The sequence below is a fragment of the Pygoscelis adeliae genome, unplaced genomic scaffold (genome assembly GCF_000699105.1).
Source record: "Pygoscelis adeliae isolate BGI_AS28 unplaced genomic scaffold, ASM69910v1 Scaffold49, whole genome shotgun sequence".
NCBI lineage: Eukaryota > Metazoa > Chordata > Aves > Sphenisciformes > Spheniscidae > Pygoscelis > Pygoscelis adeliae.
Genome location: NW_008825545.1, coordinates 83,950 through 99,058, shown reverse-complemented (window position 1 = coordinate 99,058; position 15,109 = coordinate 83,950). Strand labels below are relative to the sequence as shown.

At 40.6% G+C, this 15,109-nt stretch overlaps 1 protein-coding gene across 1 annotated transcript in view; it reads right to left on the bottom strand.

The window, feature by feature from the left end:
- The window catches only part of TRABD (TraB domain containing), a 25,692-nt gene that overhangs the window by 5,870 nt on the left and 4,713 nt on the right, over positions 1–15,109 (bottom strand). The window contains exons 3-8 of the mRNA XM_009332013.1: positions 14,697–14,863; positions 13,538–13,678; positions 8,224–8,334; positions 6,055–6,194; positions 3,607–3,779; positions 1,347–1,458 (exon numbers count right to left, since the gene is read on the bottom strand). Coding sequence (XP_009330288.1) covers positions 1,347–1,458; positions 3,607–3,779; positions 6,055–6,194; positions 8,224–8,334; positions 13,538–13,678; positions 14,697–14,863 — 844 coding nt within the window. The remainder of the gene's footprint in view (positions 1–1,346; positions 1,459–3,606; positions 3,780–6,054; positions 6,195–8,223; positions 8,335–13,537; positions 13,679–14,696; positions 14,864–15,109) is intronic.

Sequence of the window (15,109 nt, the reverse complement as noted above, 5' to 3'; positions counted from 1 at the left end):
CCAACTCTGTTCTGCAACTGCATGAGGGGTAAAAAAGTTTAACGAGAAATGACTCTCAAATATACTAATCTTATGAATGGCATTTGCTTCATGTTATTTTAGAAAGTCAAGTTAATGCAATATTAATGTCTTATGAAAGGTACTGGTAACCATTCCACTTAGTTATGGCACTGGCACCGGAAGGACAATCAAGTCAAAAAGCCTAAACTTCGATGAAAAAGACCCTCTACATAAACTTGAAGACACATAGTCAGGCTTTCGGCTATTCAGTTCTGTAATGTCAATGATGCAACCGACATGAACCATACAATTACATAGATTTGGGCAACCTCATTTTGCAGGTTATTTGCAAGGGTGAAGAGGAATACAGACATCTAGTTTGTGACTCCAGGCTTAGCCTTGAAAAAGACGTATAAATGGCTAGGCAGGGCTTCTGTACATCGTTCTTGGATCCAGACACTAAAAGTCTCTCTAAATCATATTTTAGATGCCTAAATACACCATTTAGGCAGGGCACAGTCTTTTCTGTTTTTCAGAGCCTCTGAAAAGATGGGTGAGGTGCTTACATAAACACAGTAAACGGATGTGATAAGATAAAATGCCAATATTTGAAAGGCTTTATTATCCTAAACCACCGCAGACCAGTACTACCAGGTCATACTATAATCCCTCCTACATTTCTGAAGTTCTAACCTTTGTGGCTTTATAGGATACACATAGTCTGAACATTTTGGTTCTTCAATTCCTTCTTTTACAAAGCACATACATCTATTTCAATATGTACTTTGGAGCGAGAGTTCACCAGATACGTGGCTTAAATCAGCCCGTATTTAGGTATACACATTAAAACATGTTATTACTTTTTTTATATATATAGTTAAAAAACAGGCAATGAGCAACTGTGGTAAGTAAGCTTGCCAGAGCCAGCAGTGTCACAACCAACAGCCAACACAACAAAAGCTTTGAATCCAACAGTTTATATTTACCTAAGCTAGACTGGAAGCCTGGTTTTGTTTTCACCATCTTCTACAGCCCTCATTTGAATTCTCGTTTTAAAAGCCTTAAATGTGGATCAATGAATTTTCTTTCTAGACAAGGGCATCTTCTCATCTCTACTTCCCTCGATATCCAACTATTTACTTTTTTCCTTTGATATTTTCTTTTCCTTTGCTGTAAGCACAATCTGAAAGCACTGCACAGCAAGTCAGTTTGCTGACAGGGCAGGGATGACAGTAGTGATGTTTCTTCAAGCTATGACAAACAACCAAAAAAACCCCTGAACAAACCAATTATTGCTGTCTTTTAGCAAAAGCTGTTACATCAACGTAGGAAAGGATGACTGTTACCTCATTATTTCCTGGATGTTTAAGTCAGAGTTCCAGTTCTTTTCAATTCCAGGTACATGACCCATCCCAACAACACCAACTACAACAGCTGGGATATATTTTCTAGGTTCAGCTGAGAAAGAGAGATGGAGAGAAAGGGACACATCACTAGAAGAACTAATTTCAAGCTATAAATAAGTAGGTAATGCGTGAGATTACAAAACTGAATTTTCCAAGAGGTAGGGACTCTTACTACTAGATATTAAAACTGTTAAATACTGAAAGTTAGTACTCATCTCACCTACTGCCTCTTATGTTGAAAGTCTGAAAAAAAAAAATCAGCATGTTTTCTGGATTTTCAGGAAACATTTATTTCAGTACACAAACCTGGCCAGGGCTCATATTCCAGCCTCAGGGCGAGAGGCTCAGCAGATGCAAGCTAAATTAATTTCTTTCCTTCCCTGTGTGGGTCATGTTTCTGTACTGCTCATCAGGAACAGCCCTGGTCTTTGCTGTCTCCTGAACAGAGAGTTTTCTCCATCACTTTGGACAGTGGCAGCTGGCACACATGCAAATTGTGACAAGACTTGGGCTAACAAGCAGAACGAACAATCGGAGAACAGCACTCGAGACCACACCTGCCCCTGTTAAGTTTACTGTTACAGACCTGGCCTCAGCACTAACAGCAAAACCCACACCACTTGTGTGCAGCAGCTAGCCAGTCACCATTAGACCACGGCAACACACGCCAGCTCTCCCCCTCACCTCCCATCTACCACCCAAATTCCACAACACCCAATAGAAGTTAAAATGTTCTTCCTGAAAGTTTTGGGATTACCTCTCCCCCAGTGAAAAAATGGCACCATGCCACGATAAAAATAATTCACAGAAAACTTTCTAAGTAATAGTAATCAGGCTGCTTTCCTATAGGGAAAGTTACACATAAATACAATACATAAATACAAAATGTGAGTAAGTTCCACTGTCTTGCTTTAAATATCCACCCTTGATTTTTCCAGGAATAAGTAAAAATTTGAAAAGCAGACCCCTTGAAATGAAACAAAACTGTACTGAAAACACTAGAAATATTATACATATTTTCAAAATTGTTTCTTTGGACTTGCCTTTTCTCAGCCTATTCTAGGGTTGCTCTAAATCAGAGCTGCAGCTACGACAGAGGCAGAGCACAACACCTCAGCAGAATGGGCTGTCCATGGCACATCACATCTGCTCCAGCCTCCACCTGTATGTTCCTGTCTGCTTCTGGGCAGGATTCAAAGATGACACCAGTAATGTTTAAAGCCCTGCCTGAAACTTAGTCCTGGAAGAAACTTTTATCCCTCTCAGTATTTTGTGTGGAGTAAAGACAGAATGAAAAACTAAATGTGAAAATTTCATTTGCAAGCTCTTTGGAAGAGTTCACCCAGGCAAACAGTCAGACGAAGGCTAAGAACAAATCAGACCTAGTTCAGGAATGTATCAGACTAAAAGTGTATTTGAGTCCTGCAAATGGTGTCCAGGAATGTCCCCCTACTATGTCCCTACAATACCAAATGATTTGGACAATGGTGATGATGCCCTATTTCTGCTCATTGGAATTGTGGGGTTTTGTATATTACTATGAATCTTACGAATATCATTTGCCTCCCCCCCGCTTTTTTTTCTTTTTGCCTCTCATGAGCATGAATGTATAGAACAGATTATACATATGTAATATAAATGCACAGCTTCTAAACAAAACTGTCTCTGGCATTGTCTCTTGTTAACTAAGAGACTGAGACGCATGACTATCAGTCAGGTAGTCCCTCACATTGTTGTCTTTTATGGTCCCATCTTCTATTTTAAGTCCTTCATAATGCATATAAACCCCTTCCAGTTTCATAGGCATTCACAAAGCTAGTGATCCAGAGACTGAGCTGGTGAGGTAACAAGGTGGAAGTGAGATAGGCAACATAAATCTAGACCGTCCCATGTTGTGCTGTAATACCAGATGCTTGCCTTTTGAAAAAGTTGTCAGGCTAATTAGTATTTTCCAGTTTTAAACAGCACAATGAGGAAGGAATAATAATTTGGAGTCTACTGCTCTATGAAAATTCTTTACTTCTATAGGTGGTTGCAACAGAAGAGTAATATCCCTTTTTAATTTTTTTAAGCACTGTAATCTTAGGTGACACGTGGCACACATGAACAGAACATCCCAGATTTCCTGAGAAGAACTGAACTTTGGACTAGTACACAAAGAACACCTTGCTGGTTACGATATCTGCTTTAAAACAATTACTTTCTGAAGCTCGAGGTAGTTCTATCTGCTTTGCTGCTTGCTTCAGCATGTAGGTCAAATAAATATCTCGTTCCGAGACAATCGTTCGATGAAGATCAGGAAATTCTCCAATCATTTCCGCCATCATCTGCTCCAGTAAATCCTTCTGTTTGCATTTCTCCACATCATCTTTACTGAAAGAAAGGTAAGTTTTCTCAGTATCTGTTATGCTTTTCAAGCCCAATACAGACAAAACAATTGGGTATTATACACATTATTCATAATGTGTATAATATTCATAAACCCACACTCTACAGTCCTCCTCCCCCAGTTCTCCTCTTCAAAAGCAAAACAAACTCCCTAAACCTGTAAAACTGGATACCTAACAATACCTCTACAGTGAGGGAAAGGGAAAGAAGAGAGGTCACTTGCCTTTAGGCAGTGCAACTGGATTTTCACCCTTCCCAGTCTGAAAGCTGACAACTCAACTTGAGCAAGAGCACTAGGGCTTCAAAGGGATAGTTATCATGGTGCCCCACTTTTAGTGTATATTAATAAGCTTAGAAGAGGCAACACAGAGCACTCCCGAGGAAGCAGATCTGATCACTGAATACACAGAGGCTCTATTTAAGGAACAAAAAAAAGCACACCGCAAGGCATAGTCTGAGGGGATGGAAAGAGTTCTGCAGGTTCCTAGTGTCAATCAGCAGGGAAGTCAAAGTTATAAAACAATTCCCTGAACAGAAGAATAGGAAACGGGGAGGAAATAAACAAATAAAAACTGCAGGAGTAAATATATTGAGCTTTTATATTTTCTATAGGTGCTGTTAACCTTCTGTTTGCACCCACAGCTGTGGTACAGTCATAGTTTGTGGCAACAGAATCATCTGTTTTTACATCACTGTCTACTGAAGAATGATGCCAAACATGCTTTCTTTAGTTTCCAAGATCAAAAGGACACTACAGATGTCAACAGGGACAACCAAAAAGAGAAATGCATTGCTAGCTTTCAACAGATCATAGAAAAGCTAATCAGACTGACGCAAATTCGATGCTGAATTATTACTCCATTTTCTGCAGGATCTCATGTTGATGGCTGGGTGCACAACACCCTCCTCTCCCCAGCAACTTCCCAATTATAAACACCTTTCCTTTTCAACCCCTACCCACGTTATTTTTAAAAATCAACATAGCAGATCAATCAATTGTATGATAACAACTGAGATGTTATGTCCAAGCTTCAGTGGGAAGCTAGTGTGCATATACTGTAATTATCTTAATATTGCAGTTGAAAACCAAAATGTTCTTAGGGTGGATAAAAGAATGGAAGAAGTTGCAGAGAAATATATCCTCCAACACCTCCCGAAAGCCTGCAAATAGTTTCATGCTGGTATTAGACTAGTAAGTAAGAAAACTTAGTTTGCACAGGAACTGTTAATGCATTGAAAGAAGGTCAAACTCATTTTACAGATGAATGTAATAGCAAGCATTTACAGGAAAGAACAATTAAGTAAACGCTAAAACTAGAAAATGGAAGGTTTGGTGACCAGACTACAGTTTGAGCCCCGGCCCGATTTTAAAAGCCTGGAAAAAATGCCACACATCACTTCATGAGCTGTGCAGAGCTCTGGTCACAGGGTATGAGAGAGGCACTGAGATTCAGGGACCACGTGCACAGGGAACCCATTTCTGGCAAGCCTCCCACCACTGCAAGTCTGGTAGGAGCAGACTGAATTTCGGACAACAGCTGTGCATGTGTTCTCACCCAGTTCAAGCAAGTTATTGCACACCTACTTGTGGAAAGAGGAAGTAAGCTTGGCACAGGGACGTCTCTGAAAGGCAGGGGAAGACAAACTCAGCAAGAGAGTAGCTGTCTGAGAAATACTACCATAAGGCAAAAGTTCTTAACAATGTCCCTTTATAAAGGCAATAATCATTAAGAGTCCACATGTTGTCCACAGGCTTTAAAAGTTTTCTCTTGTTCCAAAAATCTGCTCAGACAGCAGATTCAGTTCTCAAGCTGCCCTGATGCAGATGTGACTCAGCACAGCAAGGCCCAAGTCCTTTGGAAATCTTAAGGAGGTATGAATTAGCATACCAAGGCCCTACTCTTTTCTATTTACAATATCCACACACTGTAGTGGGAAAGATTTTATTTTCAGCATAAAAATAATTTTTAAAAGTTTTTTCTGAAGTACACTAGGAATTCTCCAGCACCAAATCTTTCACTTCAACCTGGAAGTAATGTATCAAAAGACAATTAAAGAAAGAGCTGGAACAAGATCAGAAAGCCAGCTTTCTTTTCAAAAATATGGATTATCGCAGGGTAGTTTGTATATTTATCCTCCTCTCACTAACTTCAAGTTTCACCGCATCAGGCTGGGTACCAAGGACTTCCAGCTCGTACTAAAGTCAAACTGAAGAATTGAACAATTCACCCCGATAAACATATGGGATGCTTATTCATACCTGATTGGGTCAGATAAGAAGCAAAGGCCCCAGGCAAGCTTGACTTTTTGCCAGAAAGAAAGTGCAGCAATTGCTCTTTTAAATGTAACAGGGATGGGTCGGTCTCCAAGATGGAATTTACAGAAAGGTACTTTACTGGCCTGAAAGAGAAGATACAAATCACTAGTCAACATTTCATACTGCAGCACAGGACATCCTTATCAAGAGAGTGTTTGTTGTATTGTGTTACACAAGGTATCTTAAAAAAGAACAAGTAGCGTCATACTTCAACATAAAAAAATATTTTGGCTTTGCAGTAAATAAAATTTCCAAAATACTACTTCATAACGGAATACATGAGCTACAAGATGCAATAGGTATTACAGTAAAAACATTAAGTTGCAATGCCACCCTCTTTAGGTTACTTTTACCTAAGCAGAAAGCTCCTGCCTATGACTACTCAAGGTGAACAGATGGGGCTCAGTATCTATCTGGGTCTGAATAAAGTTTAAGGTGAAACAGCTGTGGTCATTTTGCTTTTACCTGGGATTTGTTAGGATCACTAACCTATCAGTTTGTCATGGTAAAATATATTCAAGGAGCTTATGAAACAAGAACTGATGCCAGATGCCACAAGACAATGTGAGCTGAGACTTTGCTGTAGCTTAGGCTGACAAATTTTAGCACAGTACAGAATTTCTAGAAAATTCTTTCCTATGCATACCTGTTTAAAAATTTCAAACAACCACTTTGGAACAGGACAGAGCTAATATATGTATTTTTTCCTTTCCCACCTAAAATGGGAAACACTTAAAATGTTTTACTCTGATCTGGAATGCTCAGGAAAATAAGCCTTGAAACAGTTTTCTTTTTATTAAAGATAAATACACCAAATGATTCCAGATTCTTTAACAGCTATGTTATCTGTCCTGGTTTCAGCTGGGATAGAGTTAATTTTCTTCCCAGTAGCTGGTACAGTGCTGTGTTTTGGATTTAGGGTGAGAATAATGCTAATAACACACTGAAGTTTTAGTTGTTGCTAAGCAGTGCTTACACTAGTCAAGGACTTTTCAGCTTCCCATGCTCTACCGACTGAGAAGGCTGGAGGTGCACAAGAAGCTGGGAAGGGGCACAGCCAGGACAGCTGACCCAAACTGGCCAAAGGGATATTCCATACCATGTGACATCATGCTTAGTACATAATCTGGGGAAAGCTGGCCGGGGGGGCCGCTGCTCAGGGACTGGCTGGGCATTGGTCAGCGAGTGGTGAGCAACTGCATCATGCAGCACTTGCTTTGTGTATTCTTTTATTATTATTGTTATTATTATTACTTTTATTTTATTTCAGTTATTAAACTCTTCTTATCTCAACCCATGTGTTTTCTCACTTTTACTCTTCTGATTCTCTCCCCCATCCCACTTTTTTTCCGATTCTCTCCCCCATCCCACTCAGGCAGTGGGAGAGGGTGGGGGGTGAGCGAGTGGGCTGCGTGGCACTCAGTTGCCAGCTGAGATTAAACCAGGACATTCTCAGATTTCCTTACTAGTACCTAATTTACATAAAAATAGCAAGGTACATTCTGCAAGGTGGATACATACAGTGAAAATAGCGTCTCAGTATTCCCAGACAAAAAAAGAGTAGCTGTGATACACGGAAGTCCAGCTACTATTTACTTCCCAGTATCACAGCTGGCCGTAGTATAGAAGAGAATGTTGAAAGACCAGATAAGTAACAGACCAGCCAGATACTTCACTTCCCCAAACAATCTTTCTAGATGAATGTGTTAGGTCTCATTAATGCTTTGGAGTTGGTTTTCACAGACTGAAACCCTGACACCACCAACAGTGGGACCAGGATCCATATCCAGAATTAAAAATACAATTATTTAACAGGAATAAAATAAATAAATTATTAATGAAATGAAAACAATTGCCATCAGAAATATCATCAGGAAAAACCCTTATCATTTGAAGCCTTTCTGGAGTTGCTTTCAGGCCACTTAGGGCTACAAACCTCTGTACTTTTGAGCACACTTTGAAGCCAAAGATGATTCTTACTACTTCATAGGCTTCAGCACAAGTACGGCCAGAGTGCTCTTTCCTAGTCACTAACAAATGGTTTTATTTAGTTCGACTCTGGGAGCAAAAGGCCAGTAATTTGACCTCAGAAAAACCATTGCAAGTACGCACCTCTTTGAAAGCCTCCCTGAATTCTCCTCCTGGGGCCATTCCCAGCTGTTCTGTGATGTGAGCAGAAACCTTCAGAAGCAGCATTTGCATCAATCCAGACATGACTCCATTCTGGTGGAAGAGAGAGAAAAACATTAAAAAAAAAAGAAAATCAACAAGCTGTGTGGATTTCTCAGAAGAATGCACTGTTCACAGTCATGAACAAAACATTAATTATCTTCATGAAGAAGCAGCACTGAAGCTACCTTTTGGAGCTAATTCACTGATCAATATAGCTCTTTTATTTCAGTTTGTATCAGTTGTGAAGTAGCTTTTCACTTCAGTGTGCGGCCAAAGTATTCTCCCTTTCAACAAAAATGTATGGCAGAGTTAAGAAAAGAAAGGAGGGCAGCCAGACTTACTTCAGTCTATATTTACTCCACCTGCTTGAAGAAAGTCTGAATAACTGAATGGTAAAACAGCTCATACCATACATTTAACTTTTCTTGATCTATCTGGCTACAAAAAAAAAAAGGACCACAAGAGTATATTCCATTGAATGTGCAGTGAACGCCACGTTACAGAGATACCGAAAGGGAAATAGCTAGTGGTCTAATCATAGACACTTCCACAACCCTGGGAAACACTAGGCTGGGGACTGGTTAGGTTAACAGTGACAGAAACACAGAGAATCTAGCGTTGTGCAAGAAATTGCTGTGCATGACTTCAGCACCTAAGGCCTTAGAAAAGACCTCACAGTCCTGAGTACAACTCACTCCCACAAGCAGACTGAAGGCCCCTCTTTGCACAACCTATTACTTTTTGAACAGAGACCTAAAATCCAGACTCTTCTTTTTAAAAAGAAAAAAATTCTCCTAGATATACTTACGCAAAATTTCCCTTCCCTATCCTTTTGCAAAAAGAATGAAAAAACACCTCAAACAAATCCATTCAGAGCCGCTTCTTCTGTCCAGCTCTGGCTGTCCTCACCCATTTATTTTTATGGCTAAGACTCAGTGGCTGAGTGTTATCTGTCCCCAAGCGTAACCTGTACCTTGGTTACACATGTCCTCCAATTTGGCATCAGTCCATACCACTACCAAAAGGGGCATTCCCCCTTCCCTCGCCAAAGGTTAGTTTCCTGCTACATCACCAGCTTCACGCAACTGAAGATGAGGTTACACGGGATAGCTTGAGTTAATATAACTGCCTGAAGTTACCATAGGAAGGTCCTGGTCTCCATTCCTTGCTCCCAGGGCCATGCTCAAACGACCCGCCCTGTGCCAGATCTGATGCTTGTGTGACCTCTCCAAAGGCTGTAGGCAGTTTCTGCAGTTAAGTGGACTCAAGAGTCACTGAGGACCAGAACTGGCAAAATAGAGGGGCTATTTTCAAAGCCAATTGATTATCTGTTTTATCATGCTACAAACTAGCAAGCATGGCAGAAAGACAGGGTGTTGGGCTCCTGAGGAGAGATGAGGAAGAAAGAGGGCAGTGAGAAAAAGGGTTTTCAGCACCCTTGAGATCCAATTCAAAAGCCTGGGGGACAAGGGTTTCCAGAAGTTCAGAAAAGATGCCCACAGAGAAAAGAAAACTAGGATAATGCAGCCTGAGGTTATTTGCTGGCTGATCTCTCCTTCAGGATTGATGTACTTGAAGTTGCATTTTTACACTGTGACAGAAAGATTCATCCTGCTGGCTAACAGAGGGATGCATCCTTGACGTGTGGCTGGGTCATTCGTGCTCTTAACCTGCATGAAACTCAGTGCCCATCATATTTGCTCAGCATCAAGGAGGTAAAAGGTGACAAGCAGCCGTATGTAGCAGCAACAACTGGCCAGCCAGAAAGTGCTGCGGGATAAAGAGCAAAATGTACAAAAAATGATGGGGGCAAACAATAGAAGAGGTTATTATCAATACCAGATTATTCAATGTCAGACAAAAGGAAAGCTGACTACAAAAGAACATTAAATCCTGAGTGGCTGGCAATAATTTCACAGATCAGATGCAACAGCCATAAACACAGAGAAATGCACAAGTAGAAAGAAACTTAACTGCACAGGTGGAGGCATGCAGAGCTATTAGCACACAGGAGAGAGAAAGTGAAATACCGATTTTATCAGCCCAGTGTTCAATAGCAGTCAGAAAGCAAGAAGAGTGAGAGGGATTACCAGGAAAGGAACAAAATAGAAACATCAATGTACTGCTGTACAATTTTTAGTGGACTCCCAACTTGAAAACAAGATACTTGAACTAGAAAATGTGCAAAGAAATACCAAACGTATGAGAAGAGATTAAGCATATTAAATATTCGTGAGGCTTGGGGAAGGATGACTGAGGAAGATACATTATCAGACACCATGACTAGCACGGAGACAGTGAAAAGGGCAGGAAGAGAAAGGAACACCCAGGCAAAGTACGACTGCAGGTTCTAATGCCTTTCCCCAGGCATCTGTTATTGGCAGCTGCCAGAGGGCTTCTGAAGCAGATAAATCTTCCACTGGACTCAGCACAGAAATGCTTATACTACGTATGAGAACACAGCCTAAGGAGTGCGCCCTGGGGCTACTCTTCGACTGTATAACAAGTCACAGATCCAGCACCAACTGCAGAACTGTGGGCAGAAACAAACCGTTTGTATTTCAGTCCTCCAGATTTCTTCTTTTAAAAACCCTAATTCCCATGGATGCAGCCCTGTACAAACACAGCCTTGCCACCTGGAGCCTGGAACTGGTTTTCCTACTGTTGCAAGCGCACTGGAGGTTAAAGTGCAAGTGAAGGTAGCACGTGACAGCAGCCTGCTCCTGTCCAAATGGATGTACTTGTCATCTACCAATTCACATTATATCCATTTTATTTAACAGGACGATCCTGTAGGTTACCTAAACACAGAGTGCTGTATTACACGGTGCAAAATGAGAGCTTTTTCACTGGCCAGAAGCATTAAAAAGTCCCCAATATTACAATGTATTTCTGCACAGGTAACTTCAGCCCAAAGGAGTAGGTTAGAAAAGTAAGGTTGAGCTAAGATTTTGCTGCCACCAGCAGCATTTCTGGTCATTTCGCTTCTGCTCCAGAACAAGGTTTCTCAAGTCCTGCTCTGTGTCAGGACCAGCAATCATACAGCCACATAGGGACATGGTGCAGCTAAAAAGTAAGCCCTGTTCAGACCGCCACACGGCCATGGTATGGACCCAGGAGGGACAGCAGAAACAGGAAGCCAGGGGAGAAGATAAACCAAACTGGTAAGACAGGTTTTGTCTTAAGCCAACTGTTACTGTGCATCTTCAGGTAATCCGCATTTGAGCCAGATACTGGTCTGCACTGTGTTGCTTTCCTTAATGGAAAGCAAACAGGTAGTTCTCTGCAAACAACTATAAGGGTTTTGAAATTCAAGGAGGAGCTGGAGGAAGGCTGTTTTTAACCTGCAACAGTTGCTTGATAAGCTGTGGATACCAGTGACCCATTGCACGTCTGTCAGTTTCGTGTTAACACTCTGCTTGGTTTCCAACTTCAATTAAGAGCAATGAAATGCAATTTTACTGCTTAAGATTTATACAAGTGATTTTAATAAGACAGTTTTCTTTTCCTAATTTGATACTTAAGGATGAAAGTTATAAGCATTTTTGACTTTTGGTGTAACTTTTGGGTCCGAATGCACATTTCAATGAGAGAGGACAACTGAAGCATAACTGAGCAACTTACCAGCTGGTTTGATTTTTACTAGAGAAAAAGCAGACACTATAATTTAGCATGAGACAGTTGGACTGTTTTTCCTGGTTTTCCCTATATAACCCATGCTGCTACTGAATCAAAAGGGGGAGGTTGGGGTGTTTTTTTGATTGAGACTATAGACAGGTAAATATATTATTTAAAAGGCACAATGTCCAAATTTTATTATTTGCATTATCCCTGGTGACAAAGGAGAATAAGATCGAGCTGGAACAATATGAAGAATCTTTGTATCATTCTCTGGTTTTGGAGCCCACACAGCCTGTGTCTTCTGCTGTCTGCACACAAGATCACTTCAAGCCCTGGTAGAAAGTGCTAATTACAAACCTGCCAACACGAATTTACATCACAGAGAAAAAAAGTCTGCTATTTTATTTTCATTGTCCTTTTCCTCTTAACAGAGAAGCACAGCAAAACCTGTTGCATTTAGCTTTGATATTAAAAAAAAAAGGCTTCTGCGCCTGTTTAGCAGGTCAGAAGACCCCCAGCTATGCTGCTCCAGTTGTTGTGAACATGCATTCTTTTGGCTACATGCATCAGAACAATCCACCTTACCTAAAATAAACAGATGGATGCAGTAATTCATGCAATATGCAAGAGTTTTGCAATGTTCTTTCCTCTGATAGGACATAAATAAAGAAAACAGGAAAGACGCATTATTGCCTAACTCTCTGAGTCAGAAAGCCTGCACTAAGACACTATGTGCACGCACACACACACAAGTAGACTAGCCACTGCAAGTGCTTCTGCATGGATGCAGATTATATTCTTATGAGGGGTGCAATCCTGGAAATTCCCCAATTACATCAATAAAACAATTCCAATATATAAATACCACACAACCAAAATAACATTCTATGAATTTGTTCATTCAGCTGGACACTGGAAACTCTTTTTACTATTGGCCACATACTGCCATTCTAATCAAATATCCTGTCATTTTTTAGGTCAACTTTGTGCTGTTTCACTGTGCCTAGCTTAAAATTACTTAAATACAAGCTAACTGGGTGAAACTGAAAAAATACAGAACAACACTTGTTTTGCACACACATCCCAGGCAGCGTCAAACTGCCAGAGTAGTTATAATTTGAATAGAATCCCACACTTTTCAGCCCAGATTTTTCAAAAACCTCCCTCAAGGCCCACTGTCTGTGAGAATCTACTCAAAAGACAAGTGATGGGAATTAAAAAGAGCAGCACACTAGGATGAAGGAATGCAACTAAACAGATCACAACAGACACCACCAAAATTAAGTGCTCCTTAAACAGCTGTGATGCAGATTGCAGGGATAATAATCATATTTAAATTATTAGTGGAGTATTAAAATTACAAAGTTAAACTTGTATCCTGCAAACGGAGCAACTGTTAAACCCAGGAGGATTCCTGCCTAGGTCAACAACCGCCTAAACAATCCTGTTGTGGAACAGAAGCCCTCAATACTCCAGCTGAAAACAAAATACCAAACCTAACTTTGCCACCGTAATGGTACTCTCACCTAGGTGAACAGTATTAGGTTCCCAGCTGGTGGGAACACTGGTTTCAGTTGTACCTTGACAAATTGCTCTCAACACAAACCTTTAATTCTCACTGTGGGAATCATACCTGCTTTATAGCTTGTTGAAGTTTTTCCAGATTTATTTCTTTGGCTTCCTTTAGTAATGTCTTTTCATCCATCTTTAACATAGAAACTCTGTACTGGCATAGTTCCACCACAACTACATCAGGCTGCACTTCTTGTATTGTCTGAAAAACATGGATTTATTTACACCGGTTTAGGAATGATTAAACAGAAATGCAGCCAATATCGGTACTTTCATGAGAAAAGGGACTTAATAAAAGCACATTCTAGCAATCATTTTCAATTAAAAGAACAATGAAAGAGTAAGCAAGACTTCTCCAAACAGCTATGTATTGAGAAAAACATTAAGGAAAATGACAGTGAAATGCTTTAGCTACTGAATGCTTTGGGATAGGAATCACAGAATCATTAAGGTTGGAAAGGAAGATGGAGAACAAGTTGTGTGGGAGTGGGGGACAGGGGAGAGAAAAACTCGATGTTAAACTTTTCACATTCGCAAAGTTCCTTTGACCATACTCTGCGATCATTTACAATCTGAGTTAGAATAAGCTTTCTAAGAACCAGGGTTGATAATTCTGGCACAAGATTCCGCCCCTCTAGCTTGTAGAGAATAAAACCACTCTAAACTGCAGACTTGGCATGAGGTACAGCATGAAATAGTTCCTACTTTCACTAGAGCTTCAGACCTATTTGTATCTTGTATTCCATTCTCAAGTTCGGGGCAGCATGGTTTTACAGCTCAGTATTATACACCCTGGGCAAAGAGAAGCTGTAAACTGCAGTTTCTGTTCTAGGCTTTGCATCTTCTCAGCACGTCCCCATCGCAGTGAGTATGCAACATGTCACACTGTTGGTGTGACGTGATGCTTTATCGTGACAAGCAGGGTAAGATTCACTAGTGGGACTTCTAACACCAGCACTGTATCTACATTTGTTGTTTAAGGGCAAATAAAAACATTTGGGATGGGAGAGCAATGTATTGCATCAAAAAATAACTAAGATAATATGGCTGCCTTTTAGTTGATCCCACAGCACTATCAGCCCTCCAACAGCTAACTTGAGAAAAACAGAGTCTAGAGGTTACAGCACAGAACCAAGTCAGAGAGTTGGACTTCATTCTACTTAATGTTAAGTTGGCAACATCATAAACACGCTGCTGAAGGAATTCCACTTAGTATTTACCTTCACTACATCCTTTTTGCTGCTGTCACTGAAGTGGGCTGTTCCAACCACATATACTTTAGAACCATCCTCAGTGTCAAGCTCAGTCACAGTGCTTGGTAAATTAGGTTTTTTCTGCCTCTTCTTCATCTTCATCTCCAGAAGAATTTTAAAAGCATCTGCATCAGCTATAGATGTAAAGAAAAATAGAAAGGAAAAGCACACATGACTATAAAGTGCAGGTAAGTAAAACAGAAAATAAAAATGTCACCACTAAACAGCAGAGCAGAGCTAAAAGGCCATTGATTTACCACTGTAATCTTACATTCAATTCTGAGGCTACATCATTGAGAGTGCCACCACTGGAGAGGCTGCCTCCAAGCATGGGTCTCAGTCCAGGTTTCCTACCCTGTGGACACTGGGACAGGTTGTCC